Here is a 12160-nt window from a genome sequence, read left to right on the forward strand (position 1 = left end):
AAAATGAATTTAATTAAAAAAAAATTTTAAAGATAAATTTAAAAAATAAGTAATCTTTTAAAAAATAATTACATATGAAAATATATTTTCAAAATCAAAAGAGGAAGAAAAGGAGAAATTTTGCTTAAATAGTAAGTTATTTATATTAAATCCGCTTACATAACGGATTAGTCACGTTAAAATTAATTACTTTCAAATGAATTAATATTTCAACTCAACTCGATAATTTTGTTGGATTAAACCGAATCAAACTTATAAGTTACAGCGAACGTACTTTCACAGCTCTCTATATAATTTATCACATGATACTCTGTGATTGAATTATTTGTTGGAATTTTTTCAAAACTCATCAACCTAAAGATCATCTATGTTAAATCATTAAGAAAGAAAATATTAGATGCAAAAGCGTACCTAAATTCATAAAACGTAAATCATGATTGGAAGAGTTTGAATTTTGTGGTTCTTTCGATCTTTCTCAATTAAAGCCTTCTGTATTTCTAGGTGGCTGAACTGCAACTCTTTTGATAGAGAAAGAACAACAAAGGTGACTTTGATATATTGGGGACCGAAACCCTGAAAGCCTATTTATATTTGAGCATGACACCCGTTAAACCCTAAAACCCAAATAAAATAGTATCTAAAGTCCAAAAAATAATATATCTAAATTCCAAAAAATAATTATCTAATAAACAAAAGATAATATCCGCCTTTATTCTCATTTAATTCCAAATCAAAAGTAATAATGACTTATTCAATTTAGCATTTATAACAATAAATGAGATCACCATTATATAAGTCATTTAATTTAAAATAGCATAATTTGTGATTATAATTAATATATGTATTGCCCACAAATAAATTAGGAAATTAAAATAATTTCTTAACAATCTCCCACTTGGGCTATACATATATTCTTTCTTGACATAATCAAATCTTATAAACTTTATGCGCGCATCTGAATGCTATTTCTCTCATTACTTTAATAATCTGGTCCGTCTCATACATTAGATATGGAATCACCGCAGCTTTTATCACATTAATTGCCGTGACTAAACCACGCCAATCACCATCCTAATATACTTAACGACATAGATCAAATTTGGATGAGTAATATGGAAATTACATGCCAAGTGATCTCATGTATGTCTATTTCCAGTTGGTCCAACTTTATTGAGATCAAACACAATACAAATATTGCAAAATGAACATTTCACATAACATGAAATAAACTATCAACTTAATTCTGCAGAAAAATAATTCAATATCTGTCATAGGACATATAGTATAAAATAAATTCTCATTAAACCAAGGCATCACAAATATTGACACCCATCCGAGCAGTGTGCTCATGAAAGACTTTAGGAATCAATTCCTTGGTTATTGAGTCTGCTAGCATATACTCTGTTCCTATATGTCCTATGAAAATCTGTTTTTCTTAAACTTTCTCCTTGACAACTAAGAACTCGATGTCTGTATGCTTCGATTTTGTCAAGTTCTTATTGTTATTGGAGTATAGTACTGCTGACTTATTGTCACAAAATATCTTTAATGACCGTTCAATGTCATCTACTATATAAAGCTCAGTAACAAAGTTTTGCAACCATATGCCATGAAATTGGAATCAGAGTACCTAATGATCTCCAAATTTTCTGATCTCCGATAAGTAAGTATATAATTCTTTGTTCTCTTTAAATAACGCATTACGCTTTTTAACAGCTATCTAATGATCCATATCCGGATTGCTCAAGTATCTACCCAACACTCCCACTATAAATGATATATCGGGACGTATGTAGACTTGAGCATACATTAAGCTCCCTAGTGCTGATGCATAAGGTTTATCATGCATTGATATCCTCTCAAGATCATTTTTAGGGCATTGCTTGAGATTGAACTTGTCTCCTTTAATTACGGGTGTGTCCGTTGGTCTACATCTTTCCATGACTTATCAACTTAAAATCTTTTGATATAGTTCTTTTGTGATAATCCAAGAATACCTTGAGAGTGATCTCTTAGTATCTCGATTCCTAATACAAAAGAGGCATCACCAAGATCTTTCATTTCGAATTTGTTCGATAGAAATTTCTTAGTTTCATGCAACAAGCCTATATCGTTACTGGCAAGTAGAACGTCATCAACATGTAAGACCAAAAAGATGTATTTACTCCCACTGAACTTGCAGTATACACTCTCATCTATGATATTTACCTCAAAACCATGAGGTAATGACTTGATGAACTTGTGATACCATTGACGGGAAGCTTGTTTGAGCCCATAGATAGATTTTCTCCTTTCTCTATTGGATCTCCTTAATGACACTTCTTGAGGTTGTTGAGATTGCTATACGAATTGGGATTGAAGAGGATTCTCTTTATTTTTCTGTACTGTAGCAGTATCTTGAGCAACAACGATATTCTCATTGTTCTCTTGTACTATAACTGGATCTACAGTAGGATTCTCATTGTTCTCTTGTACTATAACTATATCTTGAACAATAATAGGTACAAAGACCTGATTTATTGTCAATTATAGAATCCTCATCAAAAGTAACATTCCTAATATTTCCTCCCCAAACTCAACATCCTCAAGAAATATCGCATTTCCCGTTTCAAAATAGATCTTGATGCAGGATTGTAAAACTTGTACCCCATGAATGCTTAGCATAACCAACAAAGTAGCAACTAATTGTTCTTGAGTCCAATTTTCTTTCATGCGGCCTATAAGGTCGCACTTTAGTTGGACATCCCCAAATATGCAAATGCTTTATAATGTGCCTTTTCCCAGTCCAAATTTTATAAGGGTTTTGTTAACTACTTTGCTTGGTACCCTATTAAGGATGTACATTGCGGTCTTTAAGACTTCTCCCTAGAGTGATTCAGGCAAGGAAGAATGATTAATCATACTTCTCACCATATTCTTCAGAGTTCGGTTCCTTCGCTCTGCAACACCATTCATGCTAGGTTTTCCTGGCATGGAATAATGCAGAATAACACCACACTCCTCTAGGAAGAGAAAAAGGCCTGAGATGTTGCTCACCTGAACTATCATATCTTCCGTAGTATTCACCACCGCGATCAGATTTGACAGCTTTAATTTTCTTTCCAAGTTGAAATTCAACTTCAGCTTTGAAAGACTTGAAAACATCCAAGGCTTGGGACTTTTCATGAATTAAATATAGATACCCGTAACGAGAGTAATCATCTATGAACGTAATAAAGTACCGTTGTCCATTCCAAGAGACAATAGGAAATGGGCCACATATATCGGTATGTATCAGTTCTAAGACATCTTTAGCTCTCTCGACATCTAATTTCCTTTCGTTTGTCCTTTTCTCCTTTATGCACTCAATGCAGACTTCAAAGTCCGCCAAATTAATGGGTCCAAAAATTCCATCCGACACGAGCCTATGAATTCTCAGTTTAGAGATGTGGCCTAGGCGTTTGTGCCATAATGATGCCGAATTCTTATTTAGGCTTTGTTTTGTACCCGTTTGCAGTATTTTATTATTATAGGAATTTAAGTCAATCCTATATAGATTATCCACCAAATGACCAGAGCAAATATTATTCGAATTATAAAAGAGACTGGCTTTATTGTTTTCGAATGAACAAAAATAACCTGATTTGTCCAAACGAGAAAAAGAAACCAAATTCCGTCTAAATGACGGTACATAAAATGTCTCTAATAAATCCAAATAAAATCCACTCGTGGAACATAATCTAAAGATTCCTATAGCTTCGACTGTAACTATATTGTCGTCTGCCACATAGATGTGTCTTTCAGCATCACTTGGCGGTCGGCTCCACAGGTAACCATACATAGTAATACTTACATCAGTAGTAGCAGCAGAATCTACCCACCAAGTATCAACAGGTGCATAACTTATACTAGCCTTAGAACAAACAAAAGTAAAAATTATACCCTTCTTTACACGGCAAGTGGCATATTTGGTACAATCCTTCTTCATATATCCCGCATTCTTACAGAAGAAACAGATTGAAACTTGATCCTGTTTCTTAGCCTTTTTTTTGCTGAGAAGGCATATCCGCAGTAGTATCACGCTTTCTTTTATATTGAGAAGATGAAGCCATGTGAGCACTTTCAGTCTTATCTTGTTGTAGCCTCTCTTCTTCTTGCACATAGTGAGATATAAGCTCATTTAAGGACCAAGTGTCCTTCAGAGTGTTATAACTCACTTTGAATTGCCCAAAATGTGCAGGAAGGAAAATCAAAATAAAATGCACTAGTAAATCTTCAGACAACTCTAACTTTAGTACTTTCAATTTTGAAGCAAGATGAGACATTTCTATAATGTACTCCCTTATGTTCCCTTTACCTTTATACCTCATGGAGACAAGTTTGCTAAAAAGACTACTTGCCTCCGCATTTTTATTCTTAGTAAAGAAATTTTCAACATCTTTTAAGAACTGTTTGGCATCTTTATCCTCAGTAATTGAGCCTCAAAACGCCTCAGGAATTGAGAGTTTCATGATCATAATGCTCATTCGATTGGATCTCTCCCACTTCTCTATTTTAACCTCATTGAGATTTTCTGGAGTGGAAATGAGTTTCTCCTCTCGAAGAGCTATATCTAGATCCATACAACCGAGGACAATCTCCACGGTATCTTTCCAAACTTTAAAGTTTGAACCATTCAGCATAGGATTACTGCTAATTTGTGTAGAAACATTGGCAGCTAAAGCCATAGTTTCTAAATTAGAACAAAAGGAACATACAGTAAACATTAGTTAAATAATGGGAAAAAATCCATATTGAGATATCTAGAACAACATTAATTTTCAATCTTTGGATAGAATGTAAGTGATACTCTCATTGCAGTAATCAAATATTGTCAAAATTTCTGTCACACATTAAGCCTTTCTTTGGACCGACTTAATGTGCACATGGAGACTTAAACTTCGCAACCTATTTATTACCGCATATATTTTTTATTAATTGGCCAAACAATAACCTTCCTTTGGGCCGATTATTGACCGTATAATTAATAAAAAATAAACAAAAGTGTGCAATGCTTATTATTTGGCCAAATAATAAACTTCCTTTGGACCGATTATTATCCGCATAAATAATAAGCTTTACTTTATTCTTAATTAATTATCCAAACATGTATTTACTATCAATATGTGTATATAATTAGACCAAATATAAACCTTTCTTTGGGCTGACTAATATTCGCATGAATTATATATTGCCATATTTCTTATGTTTTGAATAAATCAATTTTTACAAAAAATGCTACTTTGGCAGCATAATGTTCAATCAATATATTTATTTATAATATAAATATATAATTTAATTTATTTTTAATGTGTTTTTTATATTTTAATATATATTTTATTTAATAATTAATTTTAATGATTAACTTTAATATAAAACTAACATAGTTGTTTCTTTTATATAAGATTTCTAGATGTGCCTGAATGTCAAAATTGACACTAATTAAAGTAGCCGTATTTATTTATTACTACTACAAATAATTTCAATGAAGAACTTAATACAACACCTAACTGTACTATCTAGTGTATATGCTTGTTCATCGTTCTTAGTTCTAACCATATTTCCGTATTTTTTTTTTAATTTCCATTCATTTTTTTTTGTCTCAAACTAAATGTCGATGCTTCTTTTAAAACTAACGTAACTAAAAGAGGAATTATTATTAATTAAAAGAAATATTTTTAAAAATAATCATAAACATATTATGTGAAATGATATCAGATTTTTTGATGTAGATTAGTAAAAAAGAAATGAAAAATCAACTACAATGACTATGAAAAGGTCATTGTACTGCAGAAAAAAGAAAAAGATACTGCAAGAAAAAAAGTCTATCAGGACATTTTTTTTGCTACACTTTTAAAGCGTGGTCAAAAGTGGTCAATGGCCACGCTTTTATGAAGATGGCCACTTATTTGTGATTTAGTCACGTTTTTTTACCATGATTAAAAAGCGTGGCTATAGAAAAAAATTGGCACGCTTTTATGAGGGTGGCTACTGATTTGTGATTTGGCCACGTTTTTTTGCCATGGTTAAAAAGCGTGGCCATAGAAAAAAACCGGCACGCTTGAAAAGCATGGCTAGTTAGTCTTCCAATGGTCACCTTTTTAAAGCATGGCTATATCCTATGTTTATTTGGGCACCCTACAAAAGCGTACCAATAGAGTTTCCTCCTTCCAAAATTTAGTTTTCCACCCATTTTTTTCACACTTCACTTTTTTTTCTAAGTTTTAACTTTTAACCCTAGACTAGAAGTGATAACAACATACACTACTTCACTTTGTTTTGAAAATCACTTTTAACCCTAGTTAGTAGCTCACCGTCACTCACCATTCTCATCTCTGCAACTCTAACACAGCCATAACACCCTCTCCTAACAGCGCCGCTATCTCCCTCTCTCAACCTATCACAACCCCTCCCTCTAACCAGTCGCAACACCTACGTCCATCCCTCCCTCGTCGCTCATGCCCCACACTACCGTCTCTCTCTCTCACACGCGTCACGCCAACTGTCAGCACTACTCGTCAAGCAACTCGTCAGTGCAACTTATCAGCGCCAACCCATCAGTGTCAATCGTCATTCTGCTAGTGCCGACATCTCTGGTGTTTATCCATGAATCGGCGGCAGGATCCGGAAGGAAGCGATCGGTGGCGTCTCCGTCAAGCTCAACGCCGGATGCATCGCTGGCGTCGGTGGTAAAGATTCACTTCCTGGTTTAGGGTTTTAACTTGATTTTATCTTCTAACAAGTAAATTGGCGGTATTAGTTTAAAGTCAACTAATGAATTCGAATTATTTTTCTGGTTGTACCTTCAAGGGTCATGCTTTCATCGTATTATTAAGGGTTTTATGATCCAAGGAGGCGATATTTTTGCTGGAGATGGTACTGGAGGAGGATCTATATATGGATTAAGTTTGAAGATGAAATTTTTGAATTGAAGCATGAAAGGAAAGGGATGCTACCAATGGCAAACTCTGGTCCAAACACGAATGGATCTCAGTTTTTTATCACCACTACTCGAACTTCTCATCTAGATGGTAAGCATGTGGTATTTGGGAAAGTAGTTAAGGGAATGGGAGTGGTCCATTCGATTGAGCATGTTACTACCAGAGATGATGACCGTCCTACTCTTGATGTGAAAATTGTGGATTGTGGAGAAATTCCTAAAGGAGAAGATGATGGAATCTCCAACTTTTTCAAAGATGCTAATACTTATCCTGATTGGCCAGCAGATCTTGATGAGAGTCCTAATGAACTTGAATGGTGGATGGAACCTTTTAACAACATTAAAACTTTTGGTAACGATTATTACAAGGTCTTGTTGCTTTCTACAATCCACCCTACTCTATTCTGATATTATATTTGATGTATTGTTTTAACTTTATAAGAGTAAGAATGAAATATTCATTCTGTCTATGAATGGTTATCCCTTCTCCCTTGCAATTCTTGACAGGAAAAAACTAATTCTTTTTCGTTACAGAAACAAGATTACAAAATGGCTCAAAAGAAGTATCGAAAGGCTTTGTGCTACCTAGATATTTGTTGGAAAAAAGAGGGGATTGATGAAGGCAAGCTGGCCTGTCTACTATTTATTTTGGCAGAGACATTAAATTGTAATTGCATTTCGCCTCCTTTAAATGTGGATAACATAGTTGTGTTTATGCCTTTGCAAAGAAAAGTTCAGGTTTGAGAAAGACGAAGTCACAGATTTTTACAAACAGCTCTGTAAGTTTAAATTTACTTTATTGTAGTGCACTATCATATTCATTGTTGAGTTCTGTTGAATTTACTAATTGTCTATCATATGCCATTCTTTAGGCTTGTAAATTGAAATTAGGCGATCTCAAAGGAGCATTGTGGATACCGAATTTGCAGTGCGAGCAAATCTGAACCTACATATTTGTACACTCTGGAAAAGGTATATTATAATTGTTCTTAACGTTGAGTTTTACTATGAAATTTCTGTAGATAGTACATGGTTTTGATATATATGGGATGGGTTCTGTAGTTTTTTGAAGCTACATATAGACTGCACATCATTATTGTTTGTCATGTGATGTTATTCTGTTCTTTAGGGTTATTTCTTGTTACCTGAAAGTGCAAAGTTCCGTCATAATGTACGAACTGTTAATGTTAGCATATCAGCTTGGCACTCATGCTTTGGAAATAGGTAAAGACATTAACATGGCTATCAGGGTTGGGTTGGGTCAAGAAAGGATATATTATTTTTATTCTTAACTCCTTACTTTCATGTGGTTGTACTACTGAGAGTTGTAAACCCTACTACTAATAGGAAGTTTTTTCCCAGCATCATAATGAGATACAGTGTTATTTATATATGCTGCTCAGACTTGATCTTATTTTTATATTTTATATTGAATTTCTTTCTCATTACTAGGTGGCAGCAACTACTCATAAACAGATTTGTTGGATATGATACAATTTTAATCAACAGTTTATTAAGTTCTGCTGGCTAAGGTAAATTGTCTACTCTCTGGATAAACTAATTGACAAAATTTTCGATTAACCTTGAGTATCTATCACCCACATTTTTCTTGAACCATAAGCATTTAATTATTTCTTGAATATTTTTGGAACTTAACCACAGGTTATCTATATAACTACCAAACAAAGAAATTCTATAACCTTAGCTATGCACAAGAACCTCCAGATGGCCCAGCTAGGTTTGGAAGTTTGTTGATTTATTCTGCTATTTACTTTGTTGAGAACCTCTTGTTTAGAAATGTTGTATTTTGCAGTCTCTACTTTAACTAATGGATATCTTTTATTTGCCTACTGATATCTTGTAGGTCGTAGAGGAGTTTGGCATGAAATTCATATTCAACTCTAGATTTCAGATTTCAATGGTCCAATATTTGTTATACTTTAAATGATTTGACAATAAGTGATTACCATTAATACCTTAGCTCTCTATTTGGGTATTGTTTGTGAATTAAGAGGGTGGTGCTTTACTGATTGCGTCAACAAGGCAAACATATAAGCTGGACAATAGTTGAAAATTGTTAAGGATTCTTTTTCCAATTTACTTGAATTCAAAATTTTAACACTTGTCACTTGTTTCTTTCTTCTGGTCATTTTAGGTTTTTGACATATCATCTTTGCAAATTTTTACTCCTCAAGAACTGGACTACCTGCTTTGTGGTTGTAGGGAGATGTGGAAGGTCTTTTCTTATGCTATTTTATCAATGCTTATGACAATAATTAAAATCATATCTTTTTTATGCTATTTTATCAATGCTTATGACAATAATTAAAATCTTACCAATGGCAGGTGAATCATTTTTCCTGTTTTCTTGCTTTTCTGTAGGCTGATACACTAGTTGACCATATAAAGTTTGATCATAGATACACTGCCAAGAGCCCTGCCATAGTCAATGTACAATTTCTTTCTTGTGTTAGAAAAAATGTGATTGGAAAATTAAGGTTATATTTTATGCTCATCCTTATTAATGCTATTTTCAGTTACTTGAAATTATTGGAAAATTCTCTGTAATAATGTGGTGTCTTGGTTGACTGCCTCCTTGCCTACCTGCCTGTCAAAATAGTAGTAGCTAGCAATTAACCTGACTTTATTGTGAGAAAAGTCAAGTGGATTCTTTGCCCTAATAACTCATTACATCTTTACTTTAATGGGTGGCCTAAATATTCTAAGATGATCTTCACTTTTAATAACTAAGTACAATTTTAACATATGATTACATTTTTGGGTGCAGCTTTCGTTAATTGCAGCCAATGCTTCGTCTAATGGGAATGGGCCTTCAGAATCAGCAGTTGATGACTTGCCAAGTGTGATGACATGTGCTAATTACCTGAAGCTTCCTCCTTATGCTACCAAGGTATAATTCATCATATAGATTTGATGATTCATTATCATGCTCATTGAGGTTTCTTTTGGTACTGATTTACAATATCCCACATTTTCTTGGCAGGAAATTATGTCCAACAAGCTACTCTATGCAATCAATGAGGGGCATGGATCCTTTGATTTATCATGAGTCTCAGGAACTAACCAAGCTATCCTTGAATGTTAATATGATGAATTAAGGCTTACTTTTGATGCTGAATGTAAAGGGATTCGCGGAGCTCATTTTAGCTATTAGTGTATGTTGTATTTTTCAAATAATAAATTTTATTTTTTTGACAAATGTGATGAAAGTTTATGTATGTTGGATTGGTTAATTTAAAATTATATAAAAAAATTTCCATTGTTTAAATTAGTCATTCAAACTATGATTCAAAATTATATATTAATTTTGCAATGTTTAATTAGGAAGATTCATAAACAAGTATAGCCATAAATATTTTGATCTAACTTATAGTCATATTTTAGGTTATTGGCACGCTTTTTAAGCGTAGCCATATCTTCTCGTAATCATCAACAGCCACGCTTATCAAGCGTAGCCATATTTTCTCCTATTGGCACGCTTAAAAAGCATAGCCACATCTTCTTCTATCGATACGCTTTTGAAGTGTAGCCAAAACTACTTCACTGGGCACGCTTCCAAAAGCGTGGCGATATGTACACTTTTCGGTACGCTTTTCAAGCGTAGCTATAGCTTAATACCTATGGCCACACTTTATAAGTGTGGCAAGAGATAAAAGCGTGCCAAAAACAAAAGCGTGCCGATAGATCCACAAAAGCGTGGCGATAGAACAACCGGCACGCTTGCGGATGTGACCCTTTCAAAAGCGTGTCGATAGCTCAAAAAGCGTGGCGAAAAGCTATCGGCATGCTTTTTTGTACTTTTTGGCACACTTTAAAAGCGTGGCAGAAAGCTTATTTTCTTGTAACAAGAGATGATAAACAATAGAGAGAGAAGGCTCAGAGAGAAGATAATTTATCATACAATGTTAACAAACCACTTAGTTATATATACATGTACATTGAATTTGTTAAATAACTGTTAGCAACTAACTTGCTAACTTCATAACTAACCGGCCTAACTAACTTCAGCATTTAGCATCTATTTACGTTGCATTTCATATTCACATTTCAATTCATTTATCACAGTAGTTATATCATGTTACATCCCTCCGCAAACTGGAATTACCTGGTTTATGCAAATCAAGTAACCCCAACTTTGACAATAAATGAGAGAATGGTCCTTGAGAAAGTGGTTTAGTGAAGAGGTCAGCTAGTTGCTTGTTGGAGGCAATGTGCTTGAGGTTATAAACACCTTCTTTGAATTTGTTTCAAGCAACATGGCAATCTACTTCCACACACTTAGTTCTTTCGTGGTAAAGGAGATTAATTGGAGGCAATATAGATTGCTAATTTTCTATCACATAATAGATCAACTAGAAGAGAGGGCTCAATGTGAAATTCCTTGAGCAGTTTTAATAGCCAAATGAGTTCATAATACTATTAGCTAAAGCTCGATATTCGGCTTCGAAGGATGATCTAGAGACTATGGTTTACTCCTTACTTTTCCAAGATATTAGAGTTTGATCAAGGAAGAAGCAATAACCACTAATGGACTTTCTAGTGTCTTTGCAAGCACCCTAGTCCAGTCCAAATTAGTGTAACCAATGAGTTTGAAGTTGTTTGAGGCAGAGAAGAAGGGTCTTATTGTGGGAGATTGCTTCAAATATCTTAGAATTCGAGAGTAGCTTGAAGGTGAACATAGGTGGGAGAACCCATGAATTGACTCAAACATCCCACAAAATAGCTGAGGTCAAGCCTTGTGTTGCTTAAGTAGATAAGTCTTCCAATTAAGCATCTATACACCATAGCATCTTAAAGAAAAAAAAACCTGATTCTCTAGATAGAAAGGTGGTGTAATCCATGAATATTGTAGCTAGCTTAGCTCCAAATAGCCCACAATCATTGATAAAGTCTAGAGCATATTTTCATTGTAAAGAGCAATACCCTTGTTGCTATGCACCATTTCCATACCAAAAAAAATTTGAAGATGCCAGATCTTTAGTCTTAAATCTGTCATAAAAAAGGTCTTCACATTTTTTATTTCAGTCAAATCAGGATAGTAGTAAATCTAGTGTTGGTGATTTTTGTGAAGTGAGAATGATTATTTTCAGATTGAGTGAATCCAAGCTCATTGAAAGCAGCTAACATTTTGATATTCTACTGGCGGCTTGTTTGTTTTAACCCATACAAGGACCTTTATAA

At 34.0% G+C, this 12160-nt stretch overlaps 2 protein-coding genes across 2 annotated transcripts; both read left to right on the forward strand.

Annotated features, from left to right (window-relative positions):
• Nucleotides 1-5782: 5782 nt before the first annotated feature.
• LOC107488948 (peptidyl-prolyl cis-trans isomerase CYP40) lies at nucleotides 5783-10199 on the forward strand. The gene is given in 14 exon segments (XM_052261688.1): nucleotides 5783-5796; nucleotides 6640-6725; nucleotides 6829-6918; nucleotides 6921-7327; nucleotides 7493-7580; nucleotides 7685-7737; nucleotides 7831-7867; nucleotides 7870-7930; nucleotides 8088-8182; nucleotides 8411-8490; nucleotides 8621-9194; nucleotides 9341-9409; nucleotides 9747-9869; nucleotides 9963-10199. Coding segments are annotated over 10 exon segments (951 nt in total). The 3' UTR covers nucleotides 8431-8490; nucleotides 8621-9194; nucleotides 9341-9409; nucleotides 9747-9869; nucleotides 9963-10199.
• On the forward strand, nucleotides 8666-10028 carry LOC127739628 (E3 ubiquitin-protein ligase UPL3-like). The gene is made up of 5 exons (XM_052261689.1): nucleotides 8666-8704; nucleotides 9114-9194; nucleotides 9341-9409; nucleotides 9747-9869; nucleotides 9963-10028. The coding sequence occupies exons 1-5, from the start codon at nucleotides 8666-8668 to the stop codon at nucleotides 10026-10028; spliced, it is 378 nt and encodes a 125-aa protein (XP_052117649.1).
• Nucleotides 10200-12160: the final 1961 nt, after the last annotated feature.

This window comes from Arachis duranensis, chromosome 5 (assembly GCF_000817695.3).
Source record: "Arachis duranensis cultivar V14167 chromosome 5, aradu.V14167.gnm2.J7QH, whole genome shotgun sequence".
Lineage (NCBI taxonomy): Eukaryota > Viridiplantae > Streptophyta > Magnoliopsida > Fabales > Fabaceae > Arachis > Arachis duranensis.

Bases quoted from the DNA above. Each gene is read 5' to 3' on its own strand.
- LOC127739628 (XM_052261689.1), top strand. From the start codon at position 8,666: ATGCACAAGAACCTCCAGATGGCCCAGCTAGGTTTGGAA. The intron at 8,705-9,113 runs GTTTGTTGATTT...TGGTCATTTTAG, and splicing joins TGGCCCAGCTAGGTTTGGAA to GTTTTTGACATATCATCTTT. The intron at 9,410-9,746 runs GTACAATTTCTT...TTTTGGGTGCAG, and splicing joins AGAGCCCTGCCATAGTCAAT to CTTTCGTTAATTGCAGCCAA.